Source organism: Myotis daubentonii, chromosome 18 (genome assembly GCF_963259705.1).
Source record: "Myotis daubentonii chromosome 18, mMyoDau2.1, whole genome shotgun sequence".
Classification (NCBI taxonomy): domain Eukaryota; kingdom Metazoa; phylum Chordata; class Mammalia; order Chiroptera; family Vespertilionidae; genus Myotis; species Myotis daubentonii.
This window is the reverse complement of record NC_081857.1, coordinates 23,853,520-23,870,186: the sequence shown is the minus strand read 5'-3', so window position 1 is coordinate 23,870,186 and position 16,667 is coordinate 23,853,520. Positions and strand designations below refer to the sequence as shown.

The 16,667-nt window shown below is 43.7% G+C and overlaps 1 protein-coding gene across 1 annotated transcript in view; it reads left to right on the top strand.

Moving 5' to 3' along the window:
• The window catches only part of PAPPA2 (pappalysin 2), a 229,048-nt gene that overhangs the window by 109,545 nt on the left and 102,836 nt on the right, over positions 1-16,667 (top strand). Inside the window, exons 6-10 of the mRNA XM_059673457.1 lie at positions 261-382; positions 3,387-3,876; positions 6,977-7,105; positions 11,836-11,927; positions 15,885-16,078. Coding sequence (XP_059529440.1) covers positions 261-382; positions 3,387-3,876; positions 6,977-7,105; positions 11,836-11,927; positions 15,885-16,078 — 1,027 coding nt within the window. The remainder of the gene's footprint in view (positions 1-260; positions 383-3,386; positions 3,877-6,976; positions 7,106-11,835; positions 11,928-15,884; positions 16,079-16,667) is intronic.

Genomic DNA, 16,667 nt, shown 5'->3' with positions numbered 1-16,667 from the left:
GATGGAGCTGCCCACGTTCATCTCTACAGGCCTCCCTTAGGGCTTAGGTTCTTCTGCTTCCTAACCTCAAGATTTCTCATGTCACTATGAATTTTACGAAGATGAGGTTCATACAAGAAGGAAATGAGATAAGAAATAGTTGTGTTCCCCATTTCCCCCTAGGGTCTCACAACCTATTGCCACTCCCCATCCTCAAAGATCTGAATTTGGCTCTCCAAGCCATCTGATGGAGTCTCCCCATCTCCCCCCTCATCTTCCAGGGTCCCGGGAAGCATGTGTGGTGCCTGCACAGAGGATGGGACGTTCCGTCAATATGTGCACATGGCTTCCTCCCGGCGGGTGTGTGACTCCTCAGGGTACTGGACTCCAGAGGAGGCAGTGGGTAAGGACCATGGCTTTCTCCTTTAACCCTGGTAGTTGGTGAGAATGGGGGTGGAGGTGGGGGTGGAGAGGTGGCATGCACATGTATGTGAGTGTGTGTGTGTGTGTGTGTGTGTGTGTGTGATTTGCTGGGAAACATATTCTCTGGTATCTTTGTGTGCTGGATGTCCTACATGTGCTTAGAGTGGCTGTGGTGAGGCCAAGGTCAGCATGGAAGACCGGGGTGGGGAAATCAGCTAAAGCAGGAGTCGACCTCAGGATGTAACCGCTCATACATGGTGTTTCAGGTGCTTACAGCACCCGGTGCCACAGGACAGTGCCAGCCCACCTGTCCCTCCCTCCTAGGAGAGGAATGGAGAACACGTTGCAGGGAACACTCAGACATGGGCCAAGCCAGTCTGGGTGGGTGTGGGGTGCACCAGGGGTTCCAAGCGAAGCATTCTCGTTTTTGCCATTTTATGAGTCTATTAATTGCTGGTACTGGCTGTGCTTTGGCTAAGATCTAAGCTGGGCTCCCAGAGGGGGGATGTTTTTCGCTGTCCCTTCTGCTGTCTTTCCCTCAGCTTCTCAGTTACATATTCACTCACATTCCTCTCAGACAAATCAGAGCATGAATGTTATCCCAACTCAAGTCCAAAAAAATGTTGGTCCATGAGTGTTAGCACCTGATCACTAGCTTAACTTCTCCATCTTCTCCATCTTCAGTGTTTATCTAATCATCCTCTTTCTCTTTTTCTTGTACCTGTTAAGATCCTAAAGGCTTCTCAGTAAGATGTGTTGGACAAGATTCTGTTGGAGTTAGTTTACAGGCTTGACTCTTACAAGACAAATGGAGAACATTGGCTTAGGAGCTGACACTGTCCACCAGCTGTCCCCTTGGGCTCCCACTTCCTCAGATGACAGGAGCCTCAGGGAGAAGGCTTGAGAGGGACAGTTTATACAATTTTTCGTATAGGACTCTTTCCAATTGAGAGATCCCGGGGCAGAACAGAAAGTTGCTATAAAATTTACGTTGGCATTGCGTGGGCTATTTAGATATTGGCATTTCATACAAGGCCGTTTCTGGCCTTGTTGTTGTCCTGGGCTGGTGTTTTAGTGCCCGTTTAACTCTCTGTCCCTGAAATTTTTCTCTTTAATTCTTGGGGAAATTTAAAGTTATCTGGTTGAAATGAAAGGAATGAGAAGTTCTGGGTTCCTTGTTTTGTGTCTTCAGGCAAACCAGGTCAACTTTTAGGGCCTCGGTGTCATGTTTAAACATGCGATTATAATAGAAACTTTCTAACAGATGCTGCTGCATTAGGGGTCACTCCCAAAGGGGTTGCTAGTATTTTGGAACAACTATCAGAAAATAGTGCTAAGAAATACTGGTCTTCCTCTGCTTTGAAAAGGTGAAGAACCAAGTCATATTTGAAATATACACAGTGAAAGTAATTGAATCCTCAGCAGAGCATACACAAACACATATATTTACAGATATGCTCAAAACCTATTTAATGACACTAAATGAACACTTATTGACCACCAACTACTTTCTAAATTCTACGGGGAATAGAAATGTGAACCACCCATATGCTTTGCTTAAATGTTGCCTTCTTGGTGACAACTTCCACGTCCCCATAATCTAAAATAGCCCCCAGCCTCACTCCATCATTCTCTAGCCCCTATGCTCCTTCAGTTTTCTTCAAAGATGTCATTACCACCACTTGGAATCACCCTTCTACCTTCTACTATTTATTGCTGCACCTGTCACTTCACTGTAGAATATACGAGATCTTTACCTCTCTTGTTCAGTATTCTACCTTCAATACCTAGATTAGTACTAGGTGTGAGAGAGGTATGCAGTACTTTTTTTGTTGAATGAATGAATGGATTCACAATATAGGTAAAAAATAGTAAGGACCGTAAGATGTAATACACACATACATCACACACGGAACAACACACACACACATACACACACACACACACGTACATACATTTGAACATGTTTCCTCTGGGCTTATCCTATTGTTTATTTTCCAGATTCTAAAGGGCTACTTAGTTCTATTTTTGCAAATGTAGTTTGAAAATGTTCCTCTGGAACACTGTATACATCTTCCACACTAGCTAGTAAAGTGGGGGTTAAATTGTACTTATGTTATAAATGAGGAGAGTAAGGCTTAAACAGACCTGCCACAGCCGCACAGCACTGGTTGGAGCCCAGCTCTGCTCCTTTCTGATTTAGCACTTTTTCTGCATGTGACAAAAAAGAAAACCACAAAAAACCCACAACAAAACAAAACAAAACAAAACAAACAAAAAAATGCCTCATGGAGATTTTTCCCACAGAGCCGACCTTTATATTACTTGCGATATTTGGTTTTTCACCAATACAATTTTGCTTGGCTCCTGAATCTCCATTGCTTTCCACTCAAGAAAAAGTGTCCTCTTTCCTGCCTGCCGTTTTCTCTGTGCAGCGACCTGCATGCTCCCATGGACCTGAGCCAAGAGTATGGCTGAGAAGGCACCACCTTAGGGGATGAAAGTCTTGTGGAGCCCAGTTAAACAGAGTGTGGTATCAGATTGAAGCAGACATTGGCCTTACTGACAAATAAAACAGGGCATCAGAAGCATTAATTTATCCTAAATTATTAACAAACTAAGTACAAGGACAGTGACTGAGCTTCTCTGCCTGGCTTCAGGCTCCCACCTAGGCCTCCTCCTTCCACTTGGCCTCAGGCTCGCACCTGGTATCCGGGTCGCAGGACTCCTAGAGCCCAACTGGAGCTCTTGTTAAAAGACACCAAGTAGAAGATGTGCATGGGGACATAGTACTTTTGAATTGTTACACCTGTGTCCTCAGTCTTACTTGAGACCTAACCCACTCAGCTGATCAGCTTCTGCAGGAATTTGTTCATAGTTTTCTTCTTCCTCACTCTTCTTTCTGGCTGCCACCATGGGCTACTCACCTGCAGACTTATGATGGTCATGCCTGATGGGTCTATCTTTTTGTCTACCTACCCTAGGGCCCCCCGATGTGGACCAGCCCTGCGAGCCAAGCCTGCAGGCCTGGAGCCCCGAGCTGCACCTGTACCACATGAACATGACGGTGCCTTGCCCAGCGGAAGGCTGCAGCCTGGAGCTGCTCTTCCAGCACCCAGTGCATGCCGACACCCTCACGCTGTGGGTCACCTACCTCTCTGTGGACGCCTCCCAGGCGCTCTTTGACACAGAAATCTTGCTGGAACACCAGAAGTCTGTGCACCTGGGCCCCCTGGACACTTTCTGTGACACCCCACTCACCATCAAGCTGCATGTCGATGGCAAGGTCTTGGGGGTGAAGGTCTACACCTTCGATGAACGGCTGGAAGTGGATGCCGCCCTCCTGACGTCTCAGCCCCACAGCCCCCTGTGCTCTGGCTGCAGGCCCCTGCGGTACCAGGTGCTCCGGGAGCCCCCCTTCGCTAGCGGCTTACCTGCTGTAGCCACACACCCTCACAGGAAGTTCACGGACATGTGAGTTTGGAAGTGGGGCTTTCTAAACCATGATGCTTCTCGGTCTCTAGCCACCCATGATGTGCATTCCATGCTTTCTCTTTTTCTTGTTCCTCCCTCTCCCTTTCTCTCTCCTTCTCTCCCAACTCTCCTCTTACTCTTCCTTCTGGCCTTCTGCGTTTAGTGAGTTCTACTGTGTTCCTGGCACTGTGTGCCCAGTGCTGGGACACGGACTAAGATAAGGTCACTGGCTTAAAAGAGTTCAATGTCTAGAGTGGGAGGCTGGTATCACCAAAGACAAATTCTCCCTACCCCTAAGGGCAGAACTCAGGGTAAAACAAGTTTTATCAGAGGTGCTATATTTTGCCGAGTTAGAAATAATCATGAAACATAGTGGGTTAATACAACAAACACTGTTTTTCATGATTTTATGGGTTGGCTGGGTATCCCCAGGGGGACTGGCTTGGCTGGGGTTAGATGGCTCAGGATGGCCTCGTGCACACATTGGAGGCTCAATGGAGGGGGCTGTCATGTCTGGGAAGCCCGAGGCCTCCTTCTACACCATCCCTCATTGCCCAATAGGCATGGCCTGGGCTTCTCCTCCTGGGCGTGGCAGGGTCTCCAGCAGCAGGGAGGGCAGACCCCAAAGCTCTCACATTTTTTAAGGCTCTGCGTATGTTACTCATGATAACATTCCAGTAGCCAAAGCAAGTCAATTCCTGATTCAGGGGTAGCAGACAAGTCCTTATCCACTAATGAAAGGAACAGCGAAGTCACATGGCCGAGGGGGCACATCTGGGATGGGAGGAGTCTGGGCCATCTGCCCCAGCTACAAAACAGTAGAGACAAATGTTCACCTTGAGCTTTCCTACAGTTTCCTCCCCTACTTGCTCTCCAAATTGGAACTAGAAGACAGTGAAATGGTCCAAAAGCTCATGCAAATGGGAGGATAGATCATGGGATGAATTTTAAAAGAATATCATTTTTGAGCTTCTCTAATTGGGCAGTTAACATGACACTCATTAAATAACTTGATATCTACACACACACACACACATACACACAAACACACACGTGTGCGCACACACACACACATGCTCATACACATTCTTTAAGGTCGATAGTATCCCATTCTGTAGATTGGAAAACCTAGCTCGCCCTGACTGGTTTGGCTCAGTGGATGGAGCGTTGGCCTGCGGACTGAAGGGTCCTGGGTTCGATTACAGTCAAGGGCATGTACCTAGGTTGCGGGCACATCCCCAGTGGGGAGTGTGCAGGAGGCAGCTGATCGATGTTTCTCTCTCATCGATGTTTCTAGCTCTCTATCCCTCTCCCTTCCTCTCTGTGGAAAATCAATAATATATATATTTTTTTTAAAAAAAGAAAACCTAGCTTAACTGTGATTTGGTTGAACAGAGCTAGTTAGTGGTTGTCTCAGAATTAAAATCTAATTTTCTGACCAAGTCTCATTTGGTTTCCTTTCCTTAGTAACAGACTGCCTTTTACAAAGTTGCATCATGGAAGGTTAGGACCCCCTCCCCATCCTTTTCCAGCCATAGCACAATGTCAGACTTATGTGTGGCTGGATGAGAAGTCCAACAGAAACTTCCCTGGAAAGAGAAACCATCAGGATTGATTTGCTTTTGAAAATACCTGGCACTCTCATGAGAAGATTGCTTCCCCAGAGACAGCTAATTTAGAAATGTAAAAGTCTGTAATATTAGGTGTCTTTTCTGTTAAAACTAGAGGGCCAGTGCATGAAATTCATGCACTTGGAGGGGGAGGGGGGTCGCTCAGCCTGGCCTGTGCCCTCTTGCAGTCCGGGAGCCCTCAGGGGATGTCTGACTGATGGCTTAGCCATCATCGGACATCCTTAGTGCTGCTGCGAAGGCACGAGAGGTTGCCGCCAGCACCACTGCGCTTGCCAGCTGTGAGCCTGGCTGAGCAGCGCTTCCAATGTGGGAGTGCACTGACCACCTGGAGGCAGCTCCTGTGTTGAGCGTCTGCCCCCTAGTGGTCAGTGCGCATCACAGCGACTGGTCTTTCGTTGTTTGGTGGATTTGCATATTAGCCTTTTATTATATAGGTCGACTAAAAGCCAGTACAGAGTTTTTTAACAGTGTTTTTGAAACCCTATGACATTTCTTGTCTGGTGGTGGCAGCGTCAAGTTAGAGGGTGACACTTTGTGGTTGAGGTGAAGAGCCTGGTGGTGAAGAGAAGGTTCTGGCAGGACATTCACAGTGGCCACATTTGCGAGTCCTAACAACCCTTTGAGATCCTGCCTCTGAAGGCACTCACAGCTCACCAGCCCATCTGGACTCTGGCAGTAGTTTTCCAGGGCAGGCACTGTACTAAATTAAGATGAAGGAAGACTTTGTTTCTGGAACCAGCAGTCTCCCAGTCAAGCCCCTACCCCTTCTAAATGTCCTGTCCCTCACGCTCTCCACCTGTCTGTGCACGTGGACTTTGGAGAGAGCCTGTTAGACTCCTTCCATCTATGCTGCACCTGATTCAACTCCACACCTGGAGTGTATGCATTTTGACAGGTTCAGAGGTGGGGCGTAATTGAACACATTCCTAATTATGGAGTTTCTTGCATCCCCAAAATGCTGGAAGGTGTCCTCACCTCCTAGGAGACAGTGCTCTCCTGAGGATTCCCTATGGATTCAGTCTACCCAAGACAAGAATTTTCTCAAGAGACAAAAGCAAGCAAACAAACAAAAAAACCTGTAATCCACGAAGGGCCTTGCTGAGCCCATATTCTGAAGTTTCATCTTCCCTTTCTTTGATTACTTTGCAAATACACTGCCTTTTCAATAGTTGGTGTTCCTTTTCAACATGGTAAAGATACGCTGGAAATACCACCCTCCTAGATTTTGTGTGACTGTTAGTTCAGTATTAATTCAGCCTGGATTTACTGCATACTCACTATGTGGGGTGCACTGGGAATACCGAAATGAATATGGTCTTAAACATTCTGCTGCTGTGGGAGACTGAGTGCCCTGGTCTTTGCTTTCAGAAAATATGGCATGTGTTTAGCATTCATGCTCCCCATAACATTTATTTTAAATTCCTGCAAACATTCTGGATGTGGTAGTCACAGCCCATTCGTTTCCATAGGGAGGTCACACCTGGGGAGGTGTATAAGTACCAAGTTCAAGCTGTGGCAGGAGCAGAGCTGGGAGAAGCCTCGCCGCCTCTGATCCACATTTATGGAGCTCCTTACTGCGGTGATGGGAAGGTGGCCAGGTGAGTGCTGTGTGCATGGGAATGTGAGAGCAGGGCCCCTGCTCTGAGCGGGAGGGTCCGCCTCCAGTTTCAGTGGGAGTTGTTTTGGAAAAGAAAGTGACAGGGTACTCTGGGACCTGGCAGTGATCTTGTGAGGTCACACACATTCCTGCATAGTTCAGGAGGGACCCACTTTTATTTAGATCTGACCCCACAATACTGAGATAGGCTGATTCTAGGGGGTGGGTGGGTGGCTTTTAAGGTTTCAGAGAAATGTGGTCCAGGGAAGGCGTTTGTAGGGAAGAAGGTTACTTGCCAAATGATGCTACAATAGGATGTGAGGGTACTTGTGGGTCAGTGGCCTGTCACTCCTAGCTAGTGGTGTGATCTGAGGAAGGCCAATAGAGCTTTCTGAGTGCCACTTACTGGACCCTTAGAAGACCTTCATGCAATGTAGTTTGCAGCTATTCTATAAAATCACCAACATAAAGGTGGAATTCCCCTTTTGGTATCTTAACATTCTATGTTCCTTTATCTGCTGCCCTTTTGCAATATCAACCTAGAAGACTAATCACTTAGTTTGCCTGGGACTTTCCCAAATTTAGCACAGAAAACTCCCATGTCCCAGGGGTCACACTATATCAACCTGTACTGGATGCTCCTCTGACACCACCTGCCACGTACACAAGCTGCTGGGAGTAGGAGGCCGTGATTTGTCCTAGATTTTGCATGCTGACAACCTAGTTTATTTTTAATTCCCTAGACCAGGTGAAAATATATTGTATCATGAAGCCTTAATAGCAAGCAATTCCATAGCTTCTCTTGGGATCCCAACCCATTGTTTAGCAATTACTAAACACTGTTTATCTTCTCAGTCTCCTAAGGTCCTTAAGTTTTAGTGTAACCTATTGCTTTGCATAAAAGTATAAACACCAAACGCTCTCTGACCTCAGTAATGTATGGAGGTGATTGAGGTTACTTGAATACCCAAACCTCCCTAGTTTACTGCCAATGTTTGCCTCACTCAGTCTCTGCATGCTGCCTGCTCTCTCCCCTCCCCATCACAATCAAATTTCTCCCTGGGGAAGCCTTGCCTGTGCACAGAATAAGTCTGGCTGATGTGTTCCCCACTCTGGCTGCCTCTTTTTAAGTCTGCTGCCCACCAATGGAGGTGTTTGGGGTGCATGGTCCCCATTGCTACCCAGGTGGAGCCCTCCTTGAACAAAACACTCTGTCCTATGTTGTAGCCTCTCCTACATCTGTTCTCTGATGGCAGCTGACTTGAGGTCCCATGATGCCACATCTGCCTGGGGGTCTGGGCAAAAGGAGTTAAGGTCCCTCTTCCTAACTTGGTATTGCACATTCTCTCCTGTGCCTTGAAGCAGCTTCACCTGAGGCAGTGCCTGCCTGGCTACTGGGCCTCCCATGGCTCCTTATCAAAATGTACCTTTAAGCTCCCATTATATTCCGTCTTGTAAAGAGTCTCACTTAGTTCTGCCATCCAGCAGGAAGATGTCTCTGAATTGCTGCTTTGTCTCAGCTGGAGGTTCCCAATTACACATAAAACAAGAGGGAGCCATTGCAAATTATTTAATCCACCTTTTAACTCGAGAAATTCATTCTGAGGGAATCACAGGTCCCCAAGAAGTCATGCTCAGACTCTAGTTTAAGTAAGTTTTTTAATTAAAAGCGGAAAGTTGTCATTTTGGGAACCACTGATCAATAAGACTACCAAGACAAAGGCTGTAGAGGGCCTACCAATTGCCCAGTATGGGAGCCACTAGCCAGAGTGACTGCTGAGCCTTTGAAATGTGGCAGTCATAACTAAGAAACGGAATTTCATTTAATGTTAAGTTATTTGAAGTCAGTTCAAAAAAACAAAACTTGATTCAGTTATTTAAAAAACTTTAAATTTCTCTGGAGCAATTTGGGTAGGTGGATCTACCATTTCAACTATAGATTTTAAGAAATCTGAAGACAGATTAGGTGTTTGAATTGAGATGCATTGTAAGTGAAAAATAGACATCAGATTTCAAAGACCTAGAATTCAAAGAAATAATGTAACGTACCTTAGTAATAATTTTTTAATTATTGATAATGCCATATTTTGGATATATTAGACTAGATGAAATATAGTTCAAACTAATTTTACCTGTTTCATTTTACTTTTTAATGTCACTTCTAGAAAATTGAAAAGTATATGTAATATGGGTCTCATTATATTTCTATTAGGCAGCAGTACATGAGATGATATATAGTATGCTTATATTGTTTAGAGTATCTTCAAGATGAAAATGAACTTGAAGTTTCCTTAATTTCCTTAATTATGTTATTTTTATATATCATCTATCTTTTCTCCATTTACACCTTATCATTTAAAATATGATTATTATACAATTGCATTTATATCATATTTTTAATTTATTTCAAAGCATTTTCATGTCTAATTACTTAATCTTCATTCCATCACTGTGAGGAGGTATACTTTAAACAATAGTTGTAGCTATTAGTGATGAATTGGGTCTGAAAAACTTGAGCATTCTAAAACCCTTTGCCTACTGAGTTAAAATGTGTGTCCATTTTTGACATGATAAAAAGTCAAGGAGAAACAATGGAAACCCTCAATCCATTTTACAACAGCTGAATCTTGGTTCTTTCAAAGTGGCTTTAACCAAAGTTTATCTATTTTGTTCCCATAACATGCTTCGTGTACCCCTCACTCTAACCTAACTCCCCCATCTCAATCCAAATTTAGTTGCTCATTGTATTAGCTTTTGAGGTTCAAAACAAAAATGATATTTTTCTTCTCCCAGTACAGGGTGGGGCAAAAGTTAGTTTACAGTTGTTAGTATGCAAAAAACAATTTATTCTTTTATTGTTATTTATTTTTGTATTATTTTTCACTAGAGGCCCAGTGTATGAAATTTGTGCACAGGTGTGGTCCCTAGGCCTGGCCAGTCATCAAAGTGCGAGTGTCTGGCATGGAAGGGCAGGTCCCAACTAACCTCTGGGCCCTGGGCAGCACCTGGGCCCCCAAGCCCCCATGCATCCCACTCCTCCTGAGTCATGGCACCTGAGTCCTTGCGCAGAGATGCAGTGAGCGCAGCCAGACGCCATGGGCCAGGGCACAGCGTGGGCCCCTGTGGTCCCAGTGGCTGTAGCCCAGCTCACCTGGAAGAGGTCACGCAGGTGTGGGGTGGGCTCCTCATGGGCACCCAGCACCTGAGCGTGGGGGTGGTGGTGGGGGGGGGGCGCTTCCCTCGCGCACGAGCCCTGGCATCAGGGGCAGGGTAGGAGGGGGAGTGAGAGCAAGCTTGGCAGACACCTGGCATTCTCACTGCACCTCTGTCCCCATCACCACTGCCCCCAGGTAGCTGGCAAGAGGTTGCAGCACATTGTGGACGCTTGCCATGTTCCACACTGCCCCCTGGACGTCAGCGCACGTCATAGTGAGCAGTCGAACTCTTGGTCAAACGACTGCCTGAGGGGACAATTTGCATATTAGGCTTTTATTATATAGGATAGGAACATCTGTAAACCTACTTTTGCCCCATCCTGTATGTTTCTGCCCTGCAATACATGTTAGCTGCCACAAAGTGGTAATAGGGAGCAAGACAGCCTTAGAGATGCCTGGACTGAGGGAAGGCTGCAATTGGCTGCTGTGTCCCTTGGTATATAGACAGACTTCACTCTTACAAAATCCTAACTCTAACACAACTGCATATAGATGGAACAAAACAGTGAAAACAAAGAAATAGATAAAAAGAACAGAAAACAGACCCACCCATCACAAGCAGTTTCCTCCTCACCAAATCCACTACTTCTCAGATTGCATTCATAACAGGCTGGTTGGCATTTTCTAGCTCAAGACAACTTACTAGAAACACCATTAGGACCCTCATGGGTCTTCTAGATGTTTCTGAGCCATGAGCTACTTTGCATTAGAGGAATTCCCACTGGACATTACAATCAACTATCATTGCTTAATTCCATAATTCTATACTTAATGTGTGTGTGTGTGTGTGCATGTGTGTGTGTGTGAAAGCATTCTCATAGCTCCCACTTTTTTCCAGCTTGCAGGTTTTAAAATTTTCAGTTACAGTCGATATTCAGTATTATTTTATGTAAGTTTCATAGTCAGACAATTACTTAACTTACAAAGTGTCCCTCCCCCCTGATATTTTTAGTACCCACCTGGCACTATACATTGTCATTACAATATTATTGACTATATTCCCTACGCTGTACTTTACATCCCTTTGACTATTTTGTAGCTACCAATTTTTATTCTTTTTTAAAAAAAGATATTTCTTTATTGATTTCAGAGAGGAAGGGAGAGTGAGAGAGAGATAGAAACATCAATGATGAGAGAGAATTATTGATAGGCTGCCTCCTGCATATCCCCTACTGGGGATCGAGCCCACAACCCAGGCATGTTCCCTTGGCCAGAATCAAACCCGGGACCCTTCAGTCTGTAGGCCAACGCTCTATCTACTGAGCCAAACTGGCTAGGGCCTAATTTGTACTCTTAATACCTCCCCCTTTTTTACTCAGCCTCCAACACCCCTCCCCTCAGTCTGTTTTTTATATCTATGAGTCTTCTTCTGTTTTGTTCATTTATTTTGTTCTTTATTTTCTATGTATAGGTGGAATCATTCATACATGTACTTTTTAATATACAAAAGAAGTTAAAATGATGGTAGTGAGAAAGAGAAACCATTTTCTATGTGTGTGTCTGTTTTTATTTCTAGGAACCTGGGGGAAGAGTGTGACGATGGAGATCTTCTGAGCGGAGACGGCTGCTCAAGGACATGCAACCTTGAGGAAGGCTTCAACTGTGCAGGTGAGTTTAGGAACACCTGTGCAGGCTCATGTCCTAGGTTTAGAGGTATCCTTATGTCTTATTTTTGTGAACTCTTGACATCCTGTACCGTACAGCTTAGTGTTGATGATAATAATGACAAAGACATTTGATGGGTCTGTTGTGTGCCAGGCACTAATTGTTTCACATACATTATCTCATTTAATCCCTACTCTAAGTACAAGGTCACTAAACTGAGGACTAGGGACCTTAGGTATCTTGCTTTCTCTTATATAACTAGAGATGGTGACGTCAGAATTTGAGCCAAGGAGGTGTGGCTCTAGCATCTGCATGTTAAACCACTAGGTTATACTGCCCCCTAGATTAATGTTGTCAAGGATTTCTCCTGGATCCTTATGTCTAATATCAATGTCAGCGAAGTGTCCCAATCATTATGGATTCTACAGAAAAATAAGATAAGGGATCATTTTAAGCCAAAGGGAGTGCTGTGTTTCACGGATAAGATCATGAAGCATGACTGCGGGCCATAACATTTCTTAATCTTGGAGAATCACTGGTAATGAGTTAGAATGAGGTGGCTTTGACTCTAGACTCCTGCCACTCAGAGAGGCCACTGAGCACACTTTTCTCAATTCTGATAAAAACTGTCATCATCAGGCTTCTTAGAAGTAGACTGTCTTCCCATTCCCATCTCCATACATTGTGTGATTCTGTGGGCATAACCACTGAGCAAAGTTATTTAAATAAATAGTGCATTTAAAAATATTTTCATGTCCCTAAATTTCAAGATAAAGTAGGCTATCATTATAATTATGTAGAATTTATTAAGGTGTTAAGTACTGTACAGAACACACAAATGCCCCTGCTCTCTAGAACAGAGTCATAAAATCATAGGATCTTAGTAGTCTTCCATCCATCCAACAAGTATATGAGCCTAGAGACACCCTGCTCCCTGCCTGTATACAGGCCAGTGGTGACGTGCATCCAGCTTCCTTCTACAGCTCCTGAGAGATGGGCCCCTGTATGTAGGTCTTATTACACACTTCTAGCAGTGAATAGTGCACCTTGAAACATACTGTTCTATTTAAAAATGGCTTTATCTGCCGTCAAATTCTCCTCTCCTTGGTTTGGAAACTGAGGCTGGGAGCATTTCAGCCACTCATCCATAGCATTACAGCAAGGTCCCTGCAGACCCAGGCCCGGGACACAGATTTCCTAATACTAGTCCGGTGCTTTCTTCTTGCTGCGAAACTGCAGAGGATCATTCCCCCTACACGGTTTGATTTGACTACCATTCAGAAATGCCTCCCTATTATTTTCCTTTCCAATCCAAAGGCCTCATTAGGTGCTTAGGTGTCCAGACGCTTCCCCATTTACCCTGACCTGGCATGCGTCATGTGGTCAATGCCCAGAAAGGAACTCAAGACTCCAGATGTGGCCTGGATGTGCAGAATATGCCAAACCCACTACCTGCCCCCTTGTGTACACAACTATTTGTTAATCCCACTTCTGTTTGCATCATCTCTTTTTGTCATACATAGAGGGCTTATATTGAACACACACAATAAGTCTCTCTCTCTCCTCCCTGCTCCCAAAACACTGTGCCTTCTCCAGTGCAGCTCAAATCTCATTTGACTTCAGAACCAACCTCACTTGGTTGCTATCACATCTGATCCCTTTAAGTTTGCCTCATATTTCCTGAGTCTCTAACTCCAGTTAGACTACACCTAACTTTTATAGGGTGAAGTTAAACATGATATATTCCACCGTCAGACATCTGTTTCAGTGAGTAATACATTTCTAGTAGGCTAAGCATATAGTTCTATTTCATTATTTCACCAAAGATTAGGTTTGAATAAATTATTGTGAAATGTGTTTTATTTATTTATTTATTTATTTATTTATTTATTTATTTAATATTTTTATATATATATATTTTATTGATTTTTTTTACAGAGAAGAAGGTAGAGGGATAGAGAGCTAGAAACATCGAGAGAGAAACATCGATCAGCCTCCTACACCCCCCCGCCCCCACTGGGGATGTGCCTGCAACCAAGGTACATGCCCCTGACCGGAATCGAACCTGGGACCCTCCAGTCCACAGGCTGACGCTCTATCCACTGAGCCAAACCGGTCTGGCATGAAATGTGTTTTAAAAGTGTCTGTTATTTTTTAGGTGGATTTGAAAAAGACAGAGGCAAAAATTTTAAGTACGTGATAAAAAAATGTAGAGAAGCAAGAAGAAACAGTCACTGGTTAATAAGTAGAAAAACAAAACAAATATATGTTATAAACAATATATACATTATAAAAGATATACATATATGTACTTATGTCTAAAATATATACATTTATGTACATAAATATGTATGTATATGTATCTATTAATGAGAGGGAGAGAGAGAATCATCATGGGGAAGTCATTCCAAATACACATATATTGGCTTTGGGGAGTGATTTGAACAGGCCCTAGGCTTAATTAAATGCAGGAATTTAAAGCCCCAAATAGGTTTAGAACCAAGTCCTTGGAACAGTGGCTTATTCCTGGCAAGTAAAGCTCAATTTACCACATAAGGATCTTAGATTTGAATAAATTATTAAGGAAAAATGATTAATAAACATGTTAGTGAGCCATGAAAATTACTGGAAAAGCCTTGTGGTATTGCTGTGAAGAATTAAAATGACTGATATAGTAACGGTACATTTCAGTAATAATGTATTGAATGTGTACCTATGGGTTGCTTTAGTTTGAATCATGATTTTGTTTTCATGTGCAGTTAAAGTAGAAGTGCAAAATTAGAATTGTGCTGCTAATAATAATTGTCCCACATTTTGGTAGAAAAAGCAGTAGAACTTAATAAATGGCTTTATGACTGCATCTCATTTTTCTACATTTGAAGCTAGTTTACAGAGCAATAGCTAAGTACTATTCACTTAGAGCCGTGGTCGGCAAATCGCAGCTCGCGAGCCACATGCGGCTCTTTGGCCCCTTGAGTGTGGCTCTTCCACAAAATACCACGTGCAGGCGCGCACGTACAGTACGATTGAAACTTTGTGGCCCATGCGCAGAAGTCGGTATTTTGTGGAAGAGCTGGTATTTTGTGGAAGAGCCACACTCAAGGGGCCAAAGAGCTGCATGTGGCTCGTGAGCTGCGGTTTGCCTAGCCTCAGTTTGCCGACCACTGACTTAGAGTGATCCTATGAGCGAGTATGGGACAGTCCTGTCTGAGCTTGAGGCAGGGTGGAGTAATGGGAACCCATTACCCCCATCATGTAAGCTTGGCTCAAATCCAAACTCTATGGCTTATGAATCAAGGGACTTTGACAAATTACTTAAAATCACTGAGACTCAGGTTTCTTATTCATGAAAACAACAAAAAACACATACCTCACATGGTTGCTGTGATACTAAAAGAAACTAGGTAGTAACCCTTGTAAACCTGGAGCCCAAATTGTCCAATTTCAGATCAGTTGCATAGTGAGTTAAAAATGCACGATTCAGCAGTGAAAAGTAATTGAGAACCAATCCCTCAAATGCTTTAATATTTCAAAAACTATGAAAGGGACCCAAATACCTAAAACATCATATAATTTATTTAAATTCTCTTCCTTCTTTTATCCACTTTTCTAATATCACCAGGTTCCCCTAAATATCTTGCTCAGCTATTCCTTAAAATTTATTTCTTCATCCAGCCCACAGCCACTATTTTTCCTCCCTGTTTCTTCTCCCCCAATCCCACCCCTTTCTATACCTTTATTATATAGGTGGATTCTACCACTTTCCCAATGGAAAAGAATTCTGCTTCTTTCTTCTTTAGGGTTGTGTGTGTGTGTGTGTGTGTGTGTGTGGTCTGTATGTTTGGGGTGGGCATTTAGACTGTCAACTATGGGATTCTCTAATGGGTTGGTGAAAAAATGTATTTTTACATGACATATATGAAAATACATTTTCAAATGTCATATGATATTCTTTGGCAGGAGAGCCAAGCCTGTGCTATGTCTTTGAGGGAGATGGGATATGTGAACCTTTTGAGAAGGAAACCAGCCTCATAGACTGTGGCCTCTACACTCCCAGCGGATACCTGGATCAGTGGGCTACCCATGCTTACTCCGCTTATGAAGACAAGAACAAGTGTCCTGTTTCCTTGGTAACAGGAGAACCTCATTTCACTGTAAGTGAAGCCAGAAGAGTCAAGTCTGACAAAATGGTGAACTGACATTTTTTTCCTGACTTTGGCATCACATTTGGTCCTTACTGAACTAAGAATAAGATAAGCTAGTCTAGAAAAGCTTTTAGACTGGCAATCAAGTCTTCCCCTCCCTCCCCCCAGGAACTCTCATCAGTTTTCATTTGACTATGCAGTGGTTGGCTTCCAGGTATATAGTGGTTGGCTTCCAGGTATACAAAACCAACTTAAAATTGACCTTAGAAGTACACATAGTAGAAATTACACTTGGGCTTTGTGTTTGAGAGAATTTATTTTAAAAGAAGAAGAAGCAGGAAAGAGTCTGAGTGCTTGGATTACACTACCAGATCCACCAGTATAACTATTACTATTACTATGTGACGTTTGAAAAGTCACTTAACCTCTCTGTGCCCCAGTTTTCTCATACATAAAATGGGTATATTAATTGTTTTGCAATCAACTCAATGATTTACTACAAAGATCAAATAAAATTTTAAAAGTATAAAAGCCCTAACTGGTTTGGCTCAGTGCGTAGAACATCAACCTGTAAACTCAAGGGTCCCAGGTTCAATTC